Source organism: Leptodactylus fuscus, chromosome 7, assembly GCF_031893055.1.
Source record: "Leptodactylus fuscus isolate aLepFus1 chromosome 7, aLepFus1.hap2, whole genome shotgun sequence".
Lineage (NCBI taxonomy): Eukaryota > Metazoa > Chordata > Amphibia > Anura > Leptodactylidae > Leptodactylus > Leptodactylus fuscus.
Window position 1 is genome coordinate 47139918 of NC_134271.1, and position 21709 is coordinate 47161626.

General features: G+C 43.5%; 1 protein-coding gene across 1 annotated transcript in view; it reads right to left on the minus strand.

The window, feature by feature from the left end:
• The window catches only part of RPGRIP1L (RPGRIP1 like), a 98857-nt gene that overhangs the window by 67943 nt on the left and 9205 nt on the right, over nucleotides 1–21709 (minus strand). The window contains exons 5-7 of the mRNA XM_075281859.1: nucleotides 18090–18195; nucleotides 16860–17003; nucleotides 3672–3777 (exon numbers count right to left, since the gene is read on the minus strand). Of these exons, the coding sequence (XP_075137960.1) occupies nucleotides 3672–3777; nucleotides 16860–17003; nucleotides 18090–18195 (356 nt within the window). The remainder of the gene's footprint in view (nucleotides 1–3671; nucleotides 3778–16859; nucleotides 17004–18089; nucleotides 18196–21709) is intronic.

The following is a 21709-nucleotide window of genomic DNA, read 5'->3' on the forward strand; positions in this document are numbered from 1 at the left end:
ATAGCGCTAGAAAGTCGACAGTGCGCTGAATTCAGCTCACTACTGGCTTTCCCGTTCTGTGCCCCTGGTGAAGAACTATCGGTGCCAGAACTGTAGCTCTTCATTGTCAGAAGGGCGTTTCTGACAGTCATTCAAGAACGCCCCTCCTCACAGTAGCGTCTAATGCCTCCCTCATCCATAGACGAGTACTGGGGGGGGGCCTTCCACACTGTTTAGCGGCATCGCTGGGCGGTAAGCAACGCCCCTTCTCACAGTGTCGTCTATTGCCTTTCTCCCCTCCTGATAGTACTCATCCATAAACGAGTACTGTACAAAGATTTTTTTCGGTAGAAGAAACACAACGCGTTTCGGGCATCAGCGCCCTTTCTCAAGTGTATGTACTTATGACTTTGCTGCTTTGGTCAGGACACACTCTATCCGGCTCTACCGTGTGGTTGTCAGGCAGCCATGACAGCGCCGGGTCCGCTCCAATCACCTTGACGGACCCGGCGCTGTCATGGCTGCCTGACAACCACACGGTAAAGCCGGATAGAGTGTGTCCTGACCAAAGCAGCGAAGTCATAAGTACATACACTTGAGAAAGGGCGCTGATGCCGGAAACGCGTTGTTTCTTCTACCGAAATAAAAGTATTTTTATTATCCATCAACTGAGCACGGTGATCCTCTCTGTGATCTGGTCCTCTTCCAATATTCGACTGACACCAAAGGTGGTACAGGATCCTGCAGTCTCACCATCCAGGGCGGAACCCCCCTCCCTAAGTGGTTCAAAAGCCTAAACAAATGGTTGTGTACACAACCATCTGAGGTGAGAGGCTATCTTACCTTACTATTTTTTCAAATTTTCATACAGTGCTTCACCATATGCAGCTCAGTGCTGTTTTTTGTTTTTTGTCTTATTTATAAACGAGTACTGGGAGGGGGGAGGACGTTCCGCACCGTTCAGCGTCATCACTGAGCGGAACGCCAGAAACGCCCTTCTGACAGTGAAGAGCTACGGTATTGGCACCAATAGCTCTTCACCTGGGACACAGAACGTGAAAGTCGGCTTTCTAGCCGTGTATTACACTGCATGTGTCCCTGGAGGCGAAAGGTCCTCTTTAAGGACAAAGCTTGGATCTTAAAGGGGCTTTCCCACAAAACAAGTTATCCCACATCTATAGAATAGGTAATAGATCAATGGTTCAGACCCCCACTGATCAGGACAACAGGAGCAGAGAATAGAAAAGTGGTTCGGGAATACACGTACTACTCCATTCAGTTTAATGAGAGAGATGGAGATAGCCGAGCAGTCCAATCAAAATGGCGAACTAAAGTCCCCTGTTCTCCTGAACAGTTGGGGGTCTCAAAAGTTGAATTGCCACTGATCTGCAAGGTATAAGTCATCCTACAGTGACAGCCCCTGCATGGATCAGCTGTACGGAGCAGCATCTGACACTAGTACTAAACACAAAAAGGTACGGTAAGCAGATGGTTCGGTACCCTGTTTTGTGGTTGGGGGCCAGTACTGACATCCAGCCACTACAAAAGGACCAGAGACAACTTCTTTTGGCCCCTTGCATATATCATAGGCAGTGGATTACATTAGCCCCACTTACAGGAGGAATACAATCTCCTTAGCTACACTGGAGAGTTGATCTGGGCCCTCTAAGACACACCAGTTACTGCCAACTGGAAGGGAGCCACATAATGGCAGCTCAAATAGCTGTAATCACAGTGCTCAATGAGCAATCTGTATACAGCCATTGGGATGTCAAGAATGGTAAACAGTCTCGGCCTTCTGTATGAGATGTCCAGTTGTTCTAACAGTTGGCTCCCCGATCTTGGTGATTTCTTCAGCTGATGATTTCTTCAAGGATGTATAGCTATGTCCTTCCAGAGATACAGTGAAGGAAATAATTATTTGATCCCTTGGGTCATAGGTAGCATTTCTCTCCTTCCACAAACACGGTGAGTTGAGTTAATGCCAAAGAGCTAAATTTTTGTCTCATCTAAGCGCAACACCTTCCCCCAATCACTTGCAGAATCATCCAGATTGGTCAGATGAGACAAATATTGAGCTCTTTGGCATTAACTCAACTCGTCGTGTTTGGAGGAAGAGAAATACTGCCTACAACACAAAGAACACTGTCCCCACTGCCAACAATGGAGGTGGAAACATTATATTTTGGGGTGTTTCTCTGCTATGGGTACAGAACTACTTCACTGCATCAATGGGAGAAAGGATGGGGTCATGTACCGTAAAATCCTGAGTGACAACCTCCTTCCCTCCACAAGAACATTAAAAATGGGTTGTGGCTGGGTCTTCCCGCAGGACAATGACCCAAAACATACAGCCAAGGCAACAAAGGAGTGGCTCAAAGAGAAGCACATTAAGGTCATGGAGTGGCCTAGCCAGTCTCCAGACCGTAATCCCATAGAAAACTTATGGAGGGAGCTGAAGCTTCGAGTTGTCAAGCGACAGCCTCAAAATCTTAATGATTTAGAGATGATCTGCCAAGAGGAGTGGACCAAAAGTCCTCCTCACATGTGCGAAAACCTCATCATCCACTACATCAACTGCTGTGCTTGCCAAAAAGGGTTTTGCCACCAAGTATTAAATTTATTAAATTATTAAAATTTATACAATGTGATTTTCTGGATTTTATTTTTGATATTCTATCTCTCACTGTTAAAATTAACCTAACCTTAAAATTATAGACTGTTCATGTATTTGCCAGTGGGCAAACTTACAAAATCAGCATGGGATCAAATAATTATTTCCTTCACTGTAGATGTTGTCTGCCTGGATGTACATAGTGTGACAGGACCAGGGAAAAGTGGTAGAAGGTGTATACATTTCTCTCAGGTTCCTGTATACAATCTACATGCAGCTGAGAAAAGCCGTGTTCCTTGCTGGAGGGTTGTACCAAATGCAGCAGCTACTGGAAAATTTCAAAAATTAAAATGGTTGGAGTTTTTGGGTGCAGTAGTTGCTGGGTGCTGGGAAAGGGGAGGGGGTGTTTTGGTTGTCTGTCTGCCCCTTCCCTGAGGTTGAGGACTGTTTTTTCTTCCCCCACTTAGAATTCAGTCTGGCTGAATATAGGGTATCTGCAGTGCTCCTATTAACCCCTTCCCAACGGAACAGGAGCACTGCAGATCCCCTATATTCAGTAGACCGGGCATGTATTCTAGGGAAAGGAGGGATTTAGAACGGTTATTTAATTATTATTTTTTTTTTTGCACTATTTTATGGGAGATTGTATACATTGATATTGTGGCTGGTCATAGACCCCCGCCCCCCCCCTTAAAAAAAAAAAAAAAAAAAAAATAATTATTTTTTTTTGCTGACTCGAGTATAAGCCGAAGGGGGACTTTTTCAACACAAAAACTGGGCTGAAATATTCGGCTTATACTCGAGTAAAAACGGTAGTCTGAGCCACTAAGCTGCGTATCAGACTTCCTATAATTACACCCACATTGTATATCTATTTATCTAAAGAAACGTGACCTCAGGAAAAAAACATTATATAACAAAAAAAACTATCATGATCACAGTGATCCACTGACAATCAACAATGAAGAGTTATACGGAATGTCACCATACATATTGAAAACCAAAAGAATTGTGCCCCCCCTCCAAAAACAAAAAAACCCTGAAAATCCCTTTAGGCCATAGTTGAAAAGAAACCTACATCTTGAAGCAGATGGAACTTGCTCTCCATCTCGTTGAAGGCCCGGCTCTTGTCGGCAAGCTGCTTTTGGAGTTTAATTGTGACAACGTTCTCTTTGATTGTTGACCTGTGTTAGATACAAAGCACAGAAACCTCATATAGGTGAACAATACTGCATATAAAGAGAAAATCACTGAGAAAATGACAGCGGAGCAGCAATTCTAATCACAAGGTCTGGGGAGGAAAGGTAGCACTTATTTCATCAAGGTAATGAGCTCTCATTTGCTAATGTCATGTATTCTGGCATTTCTTGTAGGAAAGGTTGCCAGATTGTCTGCAGATTGATCTGTGATTACTGTAATTATGACTTGGTTATACCAATGATACGAACATGCCAAGCCAAACACATGACTGAATAAAGAGGTAAATGATGTGGGAAGGATGGATCATAGACAAAAAGAGAGAACATTCCAGATATACAGTCAAACCTCTTTCAGATGACCACCCAAAACTGAACTAAATCAAGGTTCTACGGGGGTGGTCTTCACAAGAAGATTGTTTATGGAGGGACTTAAAACCTGTCACTTCTGGTCTGCATAAGGGGGCGGTCTTCTCAAAGGGGTGGTCTTTTGGAGACAATTAAAGGGGTTGTCCCGTCACAAGGATCTTATCTATAATGCTTGTAAATGTGAATGTAAGACTTTTCCTAAATACATTGCTTCAGCAGAACTCCTTTGTTTGTTCACTATATTACTTTATTCATTTTTTTGTGGCCACAGCCCTGACCTAGCTGCTCCTGAGTCAAGTGATGTTTCAGCCTGCTCTCAGGGGGAGGGAGGAGGGGCTAAGTGCACGGGAGCGAGCCTGGAGGGGGGGGGGATTTACCCCTTGGGGGAAGGGGCCGCCAATACACTGTAGACGCCGGCACAGGTGAAGCCTGCAACATCTCTATGCTTCTGCCCTGCATGAAGCCAGCAGCGGCAGAAACGATGCTGTTATTCTGCCGCTGCTTGCTTCATGCAATGCAGAAGCATAGAGATGTTGCAGGCTTCACCTGTGCCGGCGTCTAACACTCCCCGGCATCCGCTGTAATAGAGAGGCGGGTGCTGGGGACTACGCCGGCACAGGTGAAGCCAGCAACATCGCTATGCTTCTGCCCTGCATGAAGCAAGCAGAAGCGATGCTGTTATTCCGCTCCGGGGTCACATATGCAAAGCCAAGCGGCGAGATGCCACCGGCCCTGCGTGAGCGCTCATACACCAGTCTAGCCTTCACAATGCGAATACAGACCCGACACCCTGTTGGGTCTGTATTCGCATTGTGAAGGCTAGACGGTCTATGAGCGCGCACGCAGGGCCGGCGGCATCTCGCCGCTTGGCTTTGCATATGTGACCCCGCCCACCAATGACAAGACATAGCCGGAAGACAGAAGAATTCACAGAAACGAAGACTGGTGAGTATGCGACGTGGGACAACCCCTTTAATTGTATTAGTTTTTCCAGGGTTGGAATGGCACATCATAGACCCAAAGTCTATAGGCCACAATGCAATTGTGGGCCCCGAAGGTCTAGCAGAAGACAACCCAATTTGGAGCTAATTTTATTATCTTCCCTTATTTCTAATGGGAAAAATTACCAATCCCATATTAGACCTTAATGATTTGTGTACTGATGGCAACAAAGACTGTTCTCATTGACAGATGATGAACATACAAGTGGTACTGCAGCTCTGCCCTATTACTTTGTGTTTCCACGTTCAGGCTTTCTGATGCAGTTTTTGAAACAAAAAGAGAGTAGAGGACTGAAGATAAGAGGAGAAGGTATTTGTTTTGTGCATTTTTATCTTTTCCCTTTTATAATCCACACCTGGTTTTGACTTCAAAAATTGCATGAAAAACCTGGCCCTAACCTTCTGTCTTTTACCATCAGTACTTTCTCTCCGTCACATGACACACCAACCCATCATACATATAGGAATATGCAAACTATTAACACCCACCACCTCTCAGACACTTTAGTCATCACTGTCCCCTATCTCTTCATTCTCCTGCCCCAACCTGGACACCAGTCACTATAATGAAACTCGTAAACGTGCACTTGATAAGGCAGCTCCCCGATCCATCCGAACCTTTCGACACAGACAATGGCAACCCTGGCAGAAGACGGAAACCTGCCAGACCGGGTCCGGCCATGAGAGCTGGTGAGCATTTTATGCTCTCCGTGGTGAAACCGTTTTTTTTTTTTTTTTTTAAACCGAACACAAAGTCCTGCATGTCCGACTCTGTGTTCAGTTAAAAAAAACCCAAAAAAACGTTTCGCCGTGGAGAGCATAAAACGCTCACTGGCGCTCACGGCCGGACACTTTTGAAAAATGACTGCAGGTTTCCGTCTCCTGCCCGGTTTCGGGCAGGAAACGGGAACCTGCAGAACGGAGACCAGGCACAGATGTGAACGAGCCCTTAGCTGAAATACCAGTGACAGCCGCAACTAAAGATACAGAGCTGTATTTGGTAAGCCTTTAAAAAGTCACAGATTATCAATATTACATATACATTCTAATTTCCTCTTTTACCTTGAGATTTACCCAACTGGGAAATGACTAACTTTGTTCTTCTCCTTCAGTACATGTGAAGCAACACTTAAACAGCTAACAGATGCAGACTAGGATAACATTCACACATCAGACACAACATTTCACATACCAAAACTCAACACCCTGCTATTCTTACTTACATAAAAGCACTGGAGGTTGGATGGCACATTAGGGACTTATGAACTCACTGCTCGCTTCAGGGGGGCAAAAAGCATCTTTATATGTTATAATGGGCCAATGCAATCATAAAATGCAAAAAAATATGGTAGAACTTGGAAGTTCTGAGGCTATACCGACAAACCTGAATCTGGAACATTTTATCACAATTCCCACTGGGGTGCCAGCCGTAATGCCAGCTCCAGAAACGTACCAGTGTGAAGGATTTACAGGCCTAACGATAACAACATCTGTGGGCATATGTGCCACATAACACACATGGAACCTGTATATCTCCCTGCTCAATCGGATCTCATCTTGCATCCAAGCTTAAGGCAGCCCAAAAAGGGTACAAGAATCTCCACTTAACTGCGTAGTGTCCCCAATAAATGTATCCTTCTAAAAGAAATTTTCATTTGATTTTGGTGCATTTGGTGCACTTTCTGCCACTGACTTTAGACTTGTGAAAAATGTTTTTTTTCTGTTCTTATCAGGCTGTTTCCCTGCTCCCCATCCCTCTGCTAAACAGACTTTCATTATGAAAATTCTGCTATATGTATCTCAGGGAGGAAAATGGTGAGGAATTTGGTGTGGAATTTCAGTGCTGAATAAAAAAGCCTCCCATTGACTTCAATGGGTTCCTTTTTCTGCCAGCAGGGGCAAAACAGTAAAGCTAAGTGCACACTGAGTTTTTTGGATCGGAACCTGAGGCGGAGGCAGCCTCAGGTTCCGATCCATAAAACGTGTTGCGGAATTGAAAGCCGGTGCACAGTACCGGCTTCCAGCCGCGCATCCTCCTCCGAATCAGGCTCAATGAATGGGCCTAATCCGGAGGCGGGATTTCTTCAAGCCAAGTCGCGAGGCGACTTGGCCTGAAGAATGGACATGTCCGTTCTTTTTTCCGGGAGCTGGCAAAACCGGCTCCTGGAAAAGCCTCCTGAGCAGCTCCTATTGAAATCAATGGGAGCCGTCTTTTTGGCCCGGGTTTTGAGGCGTTTACGGCCTCAAAACTCTGACCAAAAAACTCAGTGTGAACTAAGTCTAACAATGCAGTTACATGACAAGAGTCTGCATAACTAATCATATGCTAAATAGTTGTAAGTCAAGTTCATGTATGAGATAGCCAAGATGGTTGTCTATAAAATGATGGTAGTCTCACGTTCGAAGATGTAGAGGAAGGCGAGATATGGAGGCTGAAAGTCAAAAGATGCTCATCAGTATATATTTATACACAAATACACACACACACATATATATATATATATATATATATATATATATATATATATATATATATATATATACACACACACACACACTTTGCCTAAAAATAAGCAGGGCTAACTAATCTACCAAATTGCTTTATGGCACTGCTGCTCAGTGTGCTCTTACTTAGGGTGTCCATGCTGTATGAACTACAAAATAATAAATAAAAAGGTAGGAAAGTATGTATATAATATATTATGGGCTACTAGATGATGACTGGAGAGTAAGAAGGATCTACAACAACAAAAGATAACAAACAGAAATATTTTGGCCCACGTTCTACATCGTACGTGTTCACCCGATGAAACATGTATGTGTCGTAGTGGGTGGCAAAGCATTGTTAACGTAAAGCAGGCAGAAGTCTCAGAAGAGATTTCATGGATAATAAACGACATTTTGAGAAATCTTTGATAACCTTTCAATATAACACAGACTGTTTTTTTTCTTGCACTCCTCGACACTTGTGCGCATATTGGAAACATTGTCACAAGGCAATCTTGAAACCAGAAAACCAACTACAAAGCCCCAACATCTGTAATCCAGCTGAAGACCTGAAATGCTTATTTTTATTCTAAGAAAAATCAAAGCTCGATGTGTTTTGGCATCGCCTGCCTCATTGTCCTTACAATGAAGATAAACAAGCTCGGATGACTGGGTTGATTCCCAAAATGAAAAAAATAGTGTCCTAATGTTGAAATAACAGCCGCCTTGAACGCAATATACCCATAAATTATGTCTGTGATGAGAAGAAGTGGCACTGTGGTCCCATGTATATTACACCATGGATTGCTTAATACTCAATATCTCGTGCTGCTCATTAAAAAACAGTATTCAGATCCTCTGAAAAGATGAGTCTGTCTTCTCTGGATGTCTGCCGTCATACGCTCTTGTATGTTCTGGTACAATAAAAGCCAATCTATGGGGAAAGGTTTAAAGAGGGCAAATAGCAATACACAGCTTGGCAACTGAACTTTTATCCAATTATATACAGTATCTGAAAGAGCCAATAACTGATGTCATTGGCAACATGGAACACTCCTAATAAATGTGCTATTAAATAGTTTTCAAGACAAGACCACTTAAAGATTTAAGTCCAAAAGACACAGTAAGTAAGCGGCCATTTTCTTGTGGCCTGTGTGCATGCGCAGTCCGCTATGCTCCAGGTCCAAAGCCTAGAAATTTGACCGCCCGCGCTGGAAGAAAACGAGTGAAGAGGCCGTTCCTGAAGAAGATGGAGGCGGTGCTGGAGAGTTCTCTCGCAGCATTGGGGACGCCCCCAGTGCCACGAGAGAACTCATTTGCATACCGACAAAAACCGGGATTTATACCGAACGGCGGTGCGGAGAAGACACCTAAAGGTAGGAGAAGAATAGCCTTTCTTAAGGCTATTCCTACGAGTCAACGAGAAAAAAATTTGATTTTAATGGTAGAATCCCTTTAAGTAAACCAGGACAAGTCAATATAGCTTTGGAAAGAGTGGACTACGGCAATGGCACTGGTAGGACCATACCAAGACTGCATACTTTCCCTCTTTTTCTATTCTCCTGAAAGTACAACCTAACCTTCCCACTCTCTCCCCAGGCCACAGAGATTCAGGTTGGGCTTCTCAAAGCTGGCTTAGGCTAGAATGATGTTATCACTTATCACCAATACTAATGGGGCTACAGGTTCACACTGGGCTTCTTGGGACTGGGTGGGACAGTAATGATGTCACCATCAATGCTAATGGAGCTGCAAAAACCACCCAAGCTTCAAGATGGGCTTTTCAAAGCTGGGTGGAATGGATAGTGATGTCACCATCAATACTAGTGGGGCTGACTAGGCTTCTTGTGGCTGGGTGATACTGTAATGGTGTGACGTTCAATAGTAATGAAGCTGCAAAAACCACCCACGTTTAGGACAGACTTCTCAAAGTTGGATGGGGCTGTAGCTCAGGCTGAGCAGAGCCTTTAAAGGGAAAATGTTGCCAGGAAATGAACTATTTTGCTTTTATATTAAACATTTTTTTGTGTGTTGATTTTAATTTCCTAAATTGTTGTCTATATTTTAAAAAATCCTTGCAATTCCAACTCTAGCCGTTAAACCTAATTTTTTTTTTTTTAGTAAAATTTCTGTCTCCTCAATCACAATGGCTTTGAATATACTCTATTGACTTCTACAGGACAGTTTTCTAGGTTTGCTCTGTGACCTGGTCAGAGGTCATTGGATAGAGAGGGGAGTATCACCAGTGAAATCACCCATTGGAAGATGTAGTGTCTTATCAGCATATACATAATAACAATGTGCTTATAAGTGACGTGACCTCCACAAAGAATTCACCTATGGAAAACAGGAAATCTTTGCATATCATTTGGTTTGTTGGCTGCAGTCAGAACTGCAGGATTTTCTGAAATTTTTTTTAAACATAGATAAAACATGGAAACTTCTAAAAACCTTACCCAAAATTCTTAACACGACACTTAACTAAAAAATAGGTAATTTTCTGGTGACATATTCCCTTTAACATAGATCTTCAGTGTCAGACACCTGGATCCTGCACCAATCAGCTGTTCCAGGCAGCTTCCTGACACCAGGACTATATGGTGTACAGAGCCAAAAGCAGAGGGCTCTGCTCCATACACTGTGAAACTGGTCATACATGAGCACGGCAGAACTCAGCCATGATCTCCTTATTGTGGCTGGGGTATCTTCTCATGTACACTATGTGATCAAAAGTATCCAGACACCCCCAAAAACATACGTTTTTCATATTAGGAGCATTGTGCTGCCACCTACTCCATATCAGCGACCTCAGTAGACATTAGACATTGTGACAGAGTAGAATGGGGCGCTCCGCGGAACTCACGGACTTCGAACATGATCAGGTGATTGGGTGCCACACATCACGCAGGTCAATGCCAAACGACGCCTCGCTTGGTGTAAGGAGCGTATACATTGGATGATTGAACAGTGGAAAAACGTTGTGTGGAGTGACGTATCACGGTACACAATGTGGCGATCCGATGGCAGGGTGTGGGTATGGCGAATGTCCGGTGAACGTCATCTGCCAGCATGTGTAGTGCCAACAGTAAAATTCGGAGGCGGTGGTGTTATGGTGTGGTCGTGTTTTTCATGGAGGGGGCTTGTACCCCTTGTTGTTTTGCGTGGCACTATCACAGCACAGGCCTACATTGATGTTTTAAACACCTTCTTGCTTCCCACTGTTGAAGAGCAATTCGGGGATGGCGATTGCATCTTTCAACACGATCGAGCACCTGTTCATACTGCACGGCCTGTGGCGGAGTGGTTACACGACAATAACATCTCTGTAATGGACTGGCCTGCACAGAGTCCGGACTTGAATCCTATAGAACACCTTTGGGATGTTTTGGAACGCCGACTTCGTGCCAGGCCTCACCGACCTACATCGCTACCTCTCCTCAGTGCAGCACTCCGTGAAGAATGGGCTGCCATTCCCCAAGAAACCTTCCAGCACCTGATTGAACGTATGCCTGCGAGAGTGGAAGCTATCATCAAGGCTAAGGGTGGGCCAACACCATATTGAATTCTAGCATTACCGATGGAGGGCGCCACCAACTTGTACGTCATTTTCAGCCAGGTGCCCGGACACTTTTGATCACATAGTGTATGTAGTGACTCTACTTGAAAAGCGATCCAAAATGGTGATTTCTGACAAACGTCACAGTTCTGTATCTCAGCTAAAATGTAGCAAAAATACCAGGAGCTCCTGACTAGAGAGAGAAATGTCTGATCTTTGTTCCACCATAGGATGTTTGAGGGTAAACTGGGCACCCTTGTAGAAATTAGATTATTAGTGAGTCGTTAGGTTAGTTCCTTCTGGTATTCTTTTTTTTTTTTTCTTTAATGTAGATTGTGAGCCCCACATAGAGCTCACAATGTACATTTTTTCCCCTATCAGTATGTCTTTTTTTGGAATATGGGATGGAAATCCATGCAAACACGGGGAGAACATACAAACTCCTTGCAGATGGTTTTTTGCCCTTGGCGGGATTTGAACACCAGGACTCCAGCGCTGCAAGGCTGCAGTGCTAACCACTGAGCCACCGTGTGGTCCCCTCCTTCTGGTATTCTCATATATAATGGCATCGGACCCCTGTTCTCCAATCACTGGGAATCTTAGTGGCTCGGCCACAGTTCAAGAGGCACTTACCACCCATTCTCTAGAGATGGTGGTATATATTAGAAACTTATAACAACCCCTTTAAATAGTACCTAAATATTGTGACGTCTATTTATTACTTTTTACTTGAATGTCTCCTGAAATAAAAGCTATGTTTTACAGCACTATCCATACCAGGGAGTGCGGGAGTTTACAATTTTAGAGTAGCGTTACCCTGGTGGGGTTGGAGGGCCACTTTTTGTTTTATTATCCCCTGGGTCTACTGGTATATAGAGATGAGCGAGTACTGTTCGGATCAGCCGATCCAAACAGCACGCTCCATAGAAATGAATGGATGCACCTGGTACTTCCGCTTTGATGGCGGCCAGCCACTTAACCCCCCGCGTGCCGGCTACGTCCATTCATTTCTATGCGAGCGTGCTGTTTCGGATCGGCTGATCCGAACAGTACTCGCTCATCTCTACTGGTATATAGTTTCCCTCATGTTGAGTCATTCAGGATGGCAAGAAATTCTATAATACTGTAATCCATGGGAGGTAGATGTAGTGTGACACTGGAGGCTACACTTGGTGTGAAGTATCAGATTTGTCCCTCTGTATTTCTTACAATTTATGAAGTGCGTGACACATTCCCTACCTAAGACATTGTTTGAACTCCTTTTTCCTAACTTTCATAATTCGGACTAGGAATTCCTTTTTTTACCCTATTAGTCCAAATAATCCTTTTGAAGACTTACGCTCAATGAGCATCTGGACCAAAAAAAAAGTTGAAACCGTTGAGAACTGGGCAAGCTTAAAAAGGTAATATTCTATAAATGTTTTTACTAGCGACCAATAAAATATGTTTAAAGCGCTTTTATGACTTGCACAGCATATGAATTAATATACTTTCCTCTCACCTATTATTTCCTATTCTTGCAGTTTTTTTTCTTTACATTTTCAGAAGAAAGTATGTTTATAAGCTTTCTATTTTAATAATAATTTTGGATCAAAGACTGAAAAGATACACATGCTACTTGTAACTCCGGATTCTTTACTAATGATGCATTATGTAGAACACATGCAAGAAACACAGCACAGTGTTCCTGTAAGGGGTCACAAAACATGAAGAATAAAAAAAAAAAAAGAATCTTGGTCCAACATCAAAGCCTGGAGAGCTAACTGGCATGTTGTTGCCAAATCTTACTGGCCAATTATACATTCGGAGCACGTGGGACACACTGATCAAAAATGCGTTTTTTTCTTCTAACAATAAAGTAGTTTAGTTTCCACTTTGAACTGCTCTACAAAATGAAACTATAGGGTTTTTTTTGTTGGATTTCCAGCGAAAAACTCATCTAAAAACCTTAGTCTTCTGCCAACACACCTTAATACATTAGCTCATAACATGGGGTAAACCAGGCCAAAGATGACCCTAAAAGGTGATGTGAAAAGGTCTTGAGCAGAACTTCCATTAAATAGCAGAAAACTATTCCTTATGAAATGATGTAATGCCTACCTGCGCCGATCTATTGAGCGCCATTTTTACCGACAGACCTTGAAACGCACAGTATCCAAAGCTCAGAAGCTCGGCAAGTAACTTAGTGAATGCTGCATTTCTATTCTAGTGGTAGGAGGCAGACTAGAAAATGCTATTTTCATGACAATATGTTGTATGGATTGGATATGCTATAATGTTCTCAATAATGAAGGTTGGGCAATGGGACTCCCCAGGAGATGTCCCTTCAGTTTGTCTACTGCAAAGAGGGGCTTCCAGTCAACCACTGTGCACAAACATGAAACTTAGCCTCAACCACGTGTCCAACTTACCTTTCTTCTATGGCTCAATTGGGTTCCTGCCTGTGCAATTGAGAGGATGCTCCAATATCCTGCTGTTATATTGCTTCTAGCCTGGATAGAAGAGTCCTACAGGTTCCACATGATATCCACCATCACTTTTGCCTGCAAGTGTTGCAGCTTTGTTTGTAGATCCTGCACACTTATAGGAGGCTGAAGTTGTCATGAGAGGCAACACTTGTGGCCACAGGATGTCCTGCACATATCGCTGACATGTTGAGTGTCCCTCGTATCAGTACTAGTAGTGACCAGCACTTGGGACAGTGTGTCGCTCCACTGCAAAGGCTGGACAGAAGCTCTTACCTCAAGGCCCTTATACACGAACCCGGCTGTTGATTGTAAAGATTATATGAGATTATATTGTTCCAGTCTGTAGAAGTCCAAGTTTCTCATTCACATCCCCAACGCAAATGAAAGTGATGATGGTTGTCTGTCAATGGCAGGACACATATGGGCCACTGTGACACCAAATTACCTTCTGCTAAATGCCTGGAAGTGGTCCAGGCAGATACAGGAGTGTGTAATGAAGGTGCCTCCTGTGTCTGCAAGATGTGGGCAAGGAACCTGTCCAAGTTGTTCATGGCTGTCTGCAGATCAAACATTCTTCAGAACTGGTGGTCTGTCTTGGCCGTCTGGAGTGTGTTCATTGTGTGTGCATGCCCTAACATATCCACTACTCTCAACATTTCCTAACATCTATGTCACAATGGCCTACATGGTGGGCAATTCATTGAAACAATGTTCTGCTTCTTTAAGTCCGTTGACACATTCTCTCTCAAAGTCTGTCAACTGGGCAAAATGTCTCCGAGTGTGTCATTGAGGCATGACTGGCAGTCATATCACCAAGATGTACACAATCCACTTTTATGGCCTCAAGTGGAAAGACCCAGTGTGTCTTATCTATCTCACTAAGAGGTACACAACCAACTTTTACGGCCTCAAGCAGGAAGACCTAGCGTCTAAACAAACCATGCCTGTAATCATTTACATATTAGCCTGACACATTTCTGTCTGGGTGTGTTATTTTATGTCACTGAGCTTATATAGGAAGCCCCTGCCGTGAGAAGCAACACATGTAGCTGAAAGATGGCCAGCACATGGCATTAAAATGAATGGACCAATGAAAAAGGTCAGAGAGGCTTGACTCTTTAGATTAATGGGTGAATGGTTAGACATCATTTCATGATGTAACCATGTAGCCACAAAGAATTAAAGGGTAAGTTCAATTAAAGGAGTTTCCAAAGTCAAAATATTGATGACTTATTCTTGGGATAGATCATAAATATTATATACACCCGCAGATCTGTAGTGATTATCAGCCAGCACTTATTGTATACGGTCACACTGTATATGGCAGGGGTGCCCAATACATCGATCGCGATCTACTGGTAGATCGCAAAGAATGTATGGGTCGATCGCGGGATGCAGGGATCCCCGGTGTCTGCTAGTTCACAGTGCAGGCTGAGAGTCATCTCCAGACACTGGCAGGTGGGGCTGCCGCAGCCCCAGCCTGCCAGTGTCCAGAGATAACTCTCAGCCTTCGCTGTGAAGAAGCAGACAGCGGGGATCCCTGGGCAGCCACAGAACGCCGCTGTCTCCTGCTGTCACAATCCGCCTGGCCCCGCCCACACGCCCAACCAGAGACTCGCCCGCTCCGCCCACAAGCCCACCCATAGGTCCGCCCCGGTCCCGCCCACAGGTCCGCCTCGGCCCGTCCTAGTAGATCTTTTGCCTTGGTCAGCTAATAAAGTAGCTCACACGCTGAAAAAGTGTGAGCACCCCTGGTATATGGGCACATCCAATTAAGGGAACGATCACATTATCGTTGTGATCATCTGTTACATTCATAACATTGGTACAGTGACTGACATAGACAGACAGCCCCTTCCATCTGTGTCCATTCCCAATTACTCTAATGTAAACAACATGACTGAAGCCATCTTCCATCTTGTTTGTTTACTTCTGTAAAGGAAGAAAAAGTCCTGCGGGGACGACTTTGTCTCCCACCAGAAAATAAAAAAACATGCCAGAAAATAGCTTCAGTCATACAAATGTGGACGGACACCAGACGGTGGGTGCGTAGTCTTTATTCTATAATTAATGTCCATTGCTGTCATGCTATGACAGACGAGAACAACGGACATTAATAACAGTCATGTATCCTTAGAATAGAAGTTGTTCGATGTCTATGATTGACTTCTGTGTGATCAGGGACCTGGCGGTTAGCCTTCTCCCCATCTCTCTTTTGTTTGTTATTTGTATAACTTGTTATAAAAAACCTTTCAATAAAAATTACAGTTAAAAAAAAAGAATGGAAGTTGTTCCATGTAAGGTAGCTTTCTAGTCAGATTTCCCATATAAGAGGGTTAAAAAAGCTTACAGTAGTTACATAGCAAGCATGGTTAAAAAAGACATTTGTCCATCAAGTTGTGTATTCAGGATAACGTATCACTATCAGATAAATATGCGTTTGACACTGGATAAGGATAGTTCTTTTTTTCTTAGGAGGCTTCAGTTTTTGAATGAGCACTGTAGCCTCTTTATTGTTTAGCCTGTTCTATATACCTGTGTCCTATACATTTAGAACTGGCTGTGCTTTATACTGAAGCTCAAAACCATTCAAACTCAGTCCCATTCAAGAGCCCCTTCAAACAGCTGATTGTTGGATAAGGATAGTCCATCAATACTGTAATCCCCTGAAGAAACCCTTTAATTCACATACATATTAAGGGTCTCAGACAGAATTGTCATGCACACGAGTCGTCCCTATAAAGACACACAGCTAAACGAAGATGTGTCTACTGACAAGTTTATCAACTTTTTCCAATTGCAAGCAGAAGAACTAGGACTACAACTCCATTCACTGCTATAGGGCTGCAATAGTAGTTTATGAATGGACAGAATCTAAGTAAACATTGTGCAATGATCTTGTATTGCATTGCAGAGCTGCGATCATAGTTCACCGGAAAAAGTTGACAAACTTTTCAATAGACAAATCCCAGTGTAGGTGAGCTCCTATAATGCACAGGAACGGTTTAGTTCCCCTGCATCAGATGACTGTAGAGTTCCTGGTATAAAGACTATTGGAACAACTTCAAAGCGGACGCTGAGCCAGGAAGAAATGCTGGAAGACATGAGCTCTGGAGCCTGCACAACTGTGTAAATGCAAACTCAAGAGTTAAACATTCCCTTTAAATACAATATATAAGTGTTTCGCACCTTTGATCACTGGCTTGGTGCTCTCGAAGTTGTAGGAACATTTCTTCATATTCCTTTTCCTTTCTGTGCAGTTCATCCCTGAGAATCTCCGCTGAGTGCTCGAGCTCTTCTATCCGACTCCGCTGTGATTCTACCACATTCTCACTATAGATATACAGAGAGACAGGTTCCAACTTTAATAATAGATAATAAATCCAATAATAGAAATTTAGAATCAATGCTTTAAAGTGAATGTCTAGCACAGGTCACCATTTGTTTTATGTTCTTATAGCATTATGGTGGCTGGAGGGACACACAACTTCAAACCTCCTACATAGACCTACATAAAAAATAACATGCTAGCAACCTGTAGCAGTCTAGATCAGTTTTATATAAAGGCATTAGACTGACAGAACATTATATAGAACTAGCCTATATTCACACAACAGTGAAAATTGGCTGCATGATAGCCATTTTATGTACGAGGGATCTGTGGAAGCGGGCGCCCCTCGGGTGCAAAACACTTTGTCCCACTATCATGTGAATCTAGGTGTTAGTTCTGGTGTTAGTCATGTCTTCAAAAAAATTTATAGCTATCACTTCCCCAAATCCTGGCCAATTTTACATCTTTATTTTTTAAAAATGGCAGCATTAGTATCAGCAATCGGTATGGGAATGAATGACTAAACCGACAACTGGGTAAACTGCACTGCCCTGCGTCAATGTGGCGTAAACCTAAGCGTCTGTGAAATCATCCATTTGTTGTGGCAGTGTGAAAGGAAAACCACCATTGTGATTTTGTGAAATAGTGACTGGACAGTGCCAGGGTGTCTTAGTTCATGATCCCTTAACTAGATGGTGGAGGGTGTCCAGTTGCCACTTTATTCATTTATTACAATTTAGGGCCAACGTTAACAGTGTCCATAGAAAGGGAAAAGGGGTTTGAGAAAATAAACTGGCCAAGAATCAGGGAAGTGACACTGGTGTAAGGGCATAAGTACCGGTAACATGTTGAGAGAACCTGACGGTGAAGAGCTACGGTACCGGCACTGATATCTCTTCACCGGGGGCACAGAACGGGAAAGCCGATCAGCTTTCTAGCGGTGTATAAAACCGCATGTGCCCCAGGAGGTGAAAGGTCCTCTTTAATAAATGTGACATTACTAATACCGCCACTTATGCACATGGTCACGTTACGGTAGTGACTTTACCACCATTTTAATGCAGACATCAGTGAAAACAGGGACATACAGATTTCTAATCTCAGCTCTGGCTTCTTCAAGCAAACTGTGTCCGTATCTTGGAAGCGGTGCTTGGGTGGGTCTAGGGGTAACTTCTGAATTCTGTAAACGCATTCCTAAATGAAGAAGTAATAACAATTTTCACTGATAAAATCCATCTGTATTTGTATATTGATTTATAATTGTTAGTAGTTTCTAACTTATTATAAAATATTACTATGGCCCCTTGAGAGGACCAATCACCTCTCCTGACTGTCTTACAAAACACATGTAGTCTCCTTAAAGATAGTATACTGCGGATTGTTACGTTATTCCTCCTGGAAATGTATAAATAAATGAATGGGATGTCCGCAAGCAGTGACTCGCTGTTGGTACTGACTAGACCATGTTAGAATGTGAAGGGACAGGTTGTCCATGCTAATACTGCACCAGGCACAGAGGTGACATATTTCCATCAGAATCTCTGACTAGTGCAGTATGGGAAGAATATGCAAATCTGTCTCCCAAGATGTAAACAGGGAGACAGTGCCTCTGTTTGCTGCCCTCTATAGCAAGCAACCCTGAACAACATGCCCGACTTCCCAGAAGTTATTTCCCTGAAAATCACTGCTCTAACCCTTCCCAGAAGAGCTACTTGTGACATGTAGACCAATCTATAGAAGTCTACAGAGATGTGAGGGGAAGAGTAAACAGAAAGGTTAGGAGGTAACAGAAAAAAGATGCTGAGTAGGAGCTTTCTATCACAATAAAAGCACTTTACTCCCATCAGTACAGGCAAGTAATGTCAGACATGCTCCTGGGGCTGTTTCTGAGTGAGAGGGAGCAGATCTTCCTGTACTCACATAACTCTATAGCACCACTCCATTACGGTACCCTACTTACGTCTTAATTCTTGTTGTAGTAATAGATTCTTCTTGAGGGAACGTTCTAGTAATTGGTGAATTGTAAAAAAGTATATTATCATACAGAAGATTTGTCACAGAAATCCCATGTGCCTTTCATCTGAATGTGGGTGCAGAAATACAAGCACATGCTGCAGAAATAGTCACAGAAATATCTGACATGTATATGAATTGGCCCAAAAAGTGAGGACATACATATTTGTTCACTTTAGGATTACTGGGAACCAAAACATACAGTCCGCACATATAAGGGGAGATTTATTAAGACTTTTCCTATGTACACCTCATCATAAATTAGGAGCATCCTCTGGTGCCTAGAATGAAATCTACAGTATCTCACAGCTGGAGTACAGTGCTGTGCAAAAGTTTTAGACAGGCTTGGGAACATTCTGCAAAGTTAAAATGCTTTAAAAAAAATTGAAAAGATAATTATTTAGTTTGTCAATTAGCAAAATGCAAGGTAAGCAAATTAAAGAAAAATCTAAATCTCATTCATTTTGGTGTGACCACCCTTTGCCTTCCATCAATACTTCTAGGTATACTTGTATACAGTTTTTAAAGGAACTTGCCAGGGGGTTTGTTCCAAACATTTTGGAGAACTAACTACATGTTCTCCATGTAATCCCAGACAGACTGGATGATATTGAGATCAGGCTGTGCGGGGGCCGTATCATTACTCCCAGGATTCAGAATGACATTGGCTGTGTGTTTGGGGTCGTTCTCCTGCTGCAGAATAAATTTGGAGTGGATCAGTCACTTCCCTGATGGTACAAACCGCCATTGGTTACAGCCTACTTTGAAGAAGAACCAAGAAATGGGCAACGGTGAGGACTGGTCGAGCCAATCCTTCTATCATTGTTTATGCCAACGGTGAGGACTGTAGAAGTGGTTGGCTAAGGAAACTTAGTACAGCATTTGGAGATGTCTAGTCAGAAGTGGTCTTCATAGAAGAATTGTGGCCAAAAATCCATACCTTTGATGTGCAAGCATGGTCAAACTATGTACAAGAACATATAAATTGGGGTGCAAATAATGGCAGCAGGTGCCCTGAACTGAGTCAAAATGTGCGATATCTGCCTGGAACAGAAGGGAGTTGTTAGAAACAGGGCCGGAGCCTCTGCTGTGCTGTGAGGAGGCTCCAGCCCTCTCTTCCCTGCGCTCCCGAGTCCCCTGCTTCTGGGTCTCGGGACACAGGCCGGAACCTCTGCAGCATTGCACAGGGGATGCCAGTCTCCTCCTGAGCCGGACAGGGGACTTCCAGTTTTTGGCCAAGCATTGGGTCGGAGCCTATTTAAGGAAATCTCTCGCTCTGGACCGCCGCTGGCTATTCAGTTGTACTCCTTATCCTGGTAGTAAGTGTTCTCCTGTCCTCATTGTCTGTGTTCTGACCCTCTTGCTTTGATCTCTGACTTTGCCTCTTGATTTTTGTACTACTGCCTGCTCCTGTTTATGACCCGGCTTGCCTCTAGACCTCTACTTCCTTACACCGTTTTTGTACTGCTCTACCGCTCCTGTTACCAATTTGGCCTACTGGACGTTCCCTTTGGATTTCCCACTGTACTGCGTTTCCCTCTTGTTGATGATCCAGACCATACGACTATGCTTTGACTCCCTGCTGCCATCTGCTGACCACCCGCCACAACCTTCCTAGGACCTGCACCTTCCACCAAGACACCTGCTGGTAAGAGTTCTCATTGTCTACTGTGATTTGTGACTGGTGCGCTGTGTTTGGCATTTCCTGACTCGTACCGCTCTGGCCAGCAGCGCCGCCAAGTCCATCCTCACCATGTGGGGCTCTGGTGAACACCATTGTGGGGTTGGAGTTCATGTGGCCTGGGGGTGTTGGACATACAGCGCCATATTAACCAGTTTGTTCAGTGTATCTAGTGCTGGTTCTCACTATTGGCTCAGATCTGCATTTGCTATCCTTACAGCAGTTTGTTGGCAGAATGGCTGGAGATTGATACAATAATGACTGCCTATAAGTAAGAGTGAAGCATGGTGGAAGATCCTGGCAAGTTTTGGCAAATAGGGTTTAGGATTTAGTCATGTTTAATTGTGTCCTCAATGCTGAGAAGTACAGACAAATACTTATCTACAATGCAACACCATCAAGGAGGCATTTGACCATAGATTTATTCTGAAGCAGGACAACAATCCAAAATATACAGTCAATGTCATTCAGAACTATCTTCATCGTAAAGGAGAGCAAGGATTCCTAGGAGTGACTAAATGGCCTCCACAGAGCCCTGATCTCACATTATCCAGTCTGTCTGGGATTACATGAAGAGATAGAAGGATTGCAGTACGCCTACATCTACAGAAGATTTGGGATTAGTTCTACATGATGTTTGCAGTAACCTCTCGGCTGTGTTCCTTCAAATCTGTGTACAAGTGTACGTAGAAGAATTGATGCTATTATTAAGACAAAGGTTGGTCACACCAAATAGTGATTTCAGTTAGGTTTATCTTTTGTTCATTCACTTCATTTTGATAAATGATAACAATAAATTAACACATCTATTTCTGAAAGCATATTTGCTTTAAAGAGCACCTTTCATCAGATCGGGCACAGGCAGTTCTATATACTGCTGGAAAACTGACAGTGCGCTGAATTCAGCGCACTGTCAGCTTTCCCGATTTGTGCCCCTGGTAAAGCGCTATCGGTCCCGGTACCGTAGCGCTTTAGTGTCAGAAGGGTGTTCCTGACAGTTAGCCAGGAACGTCC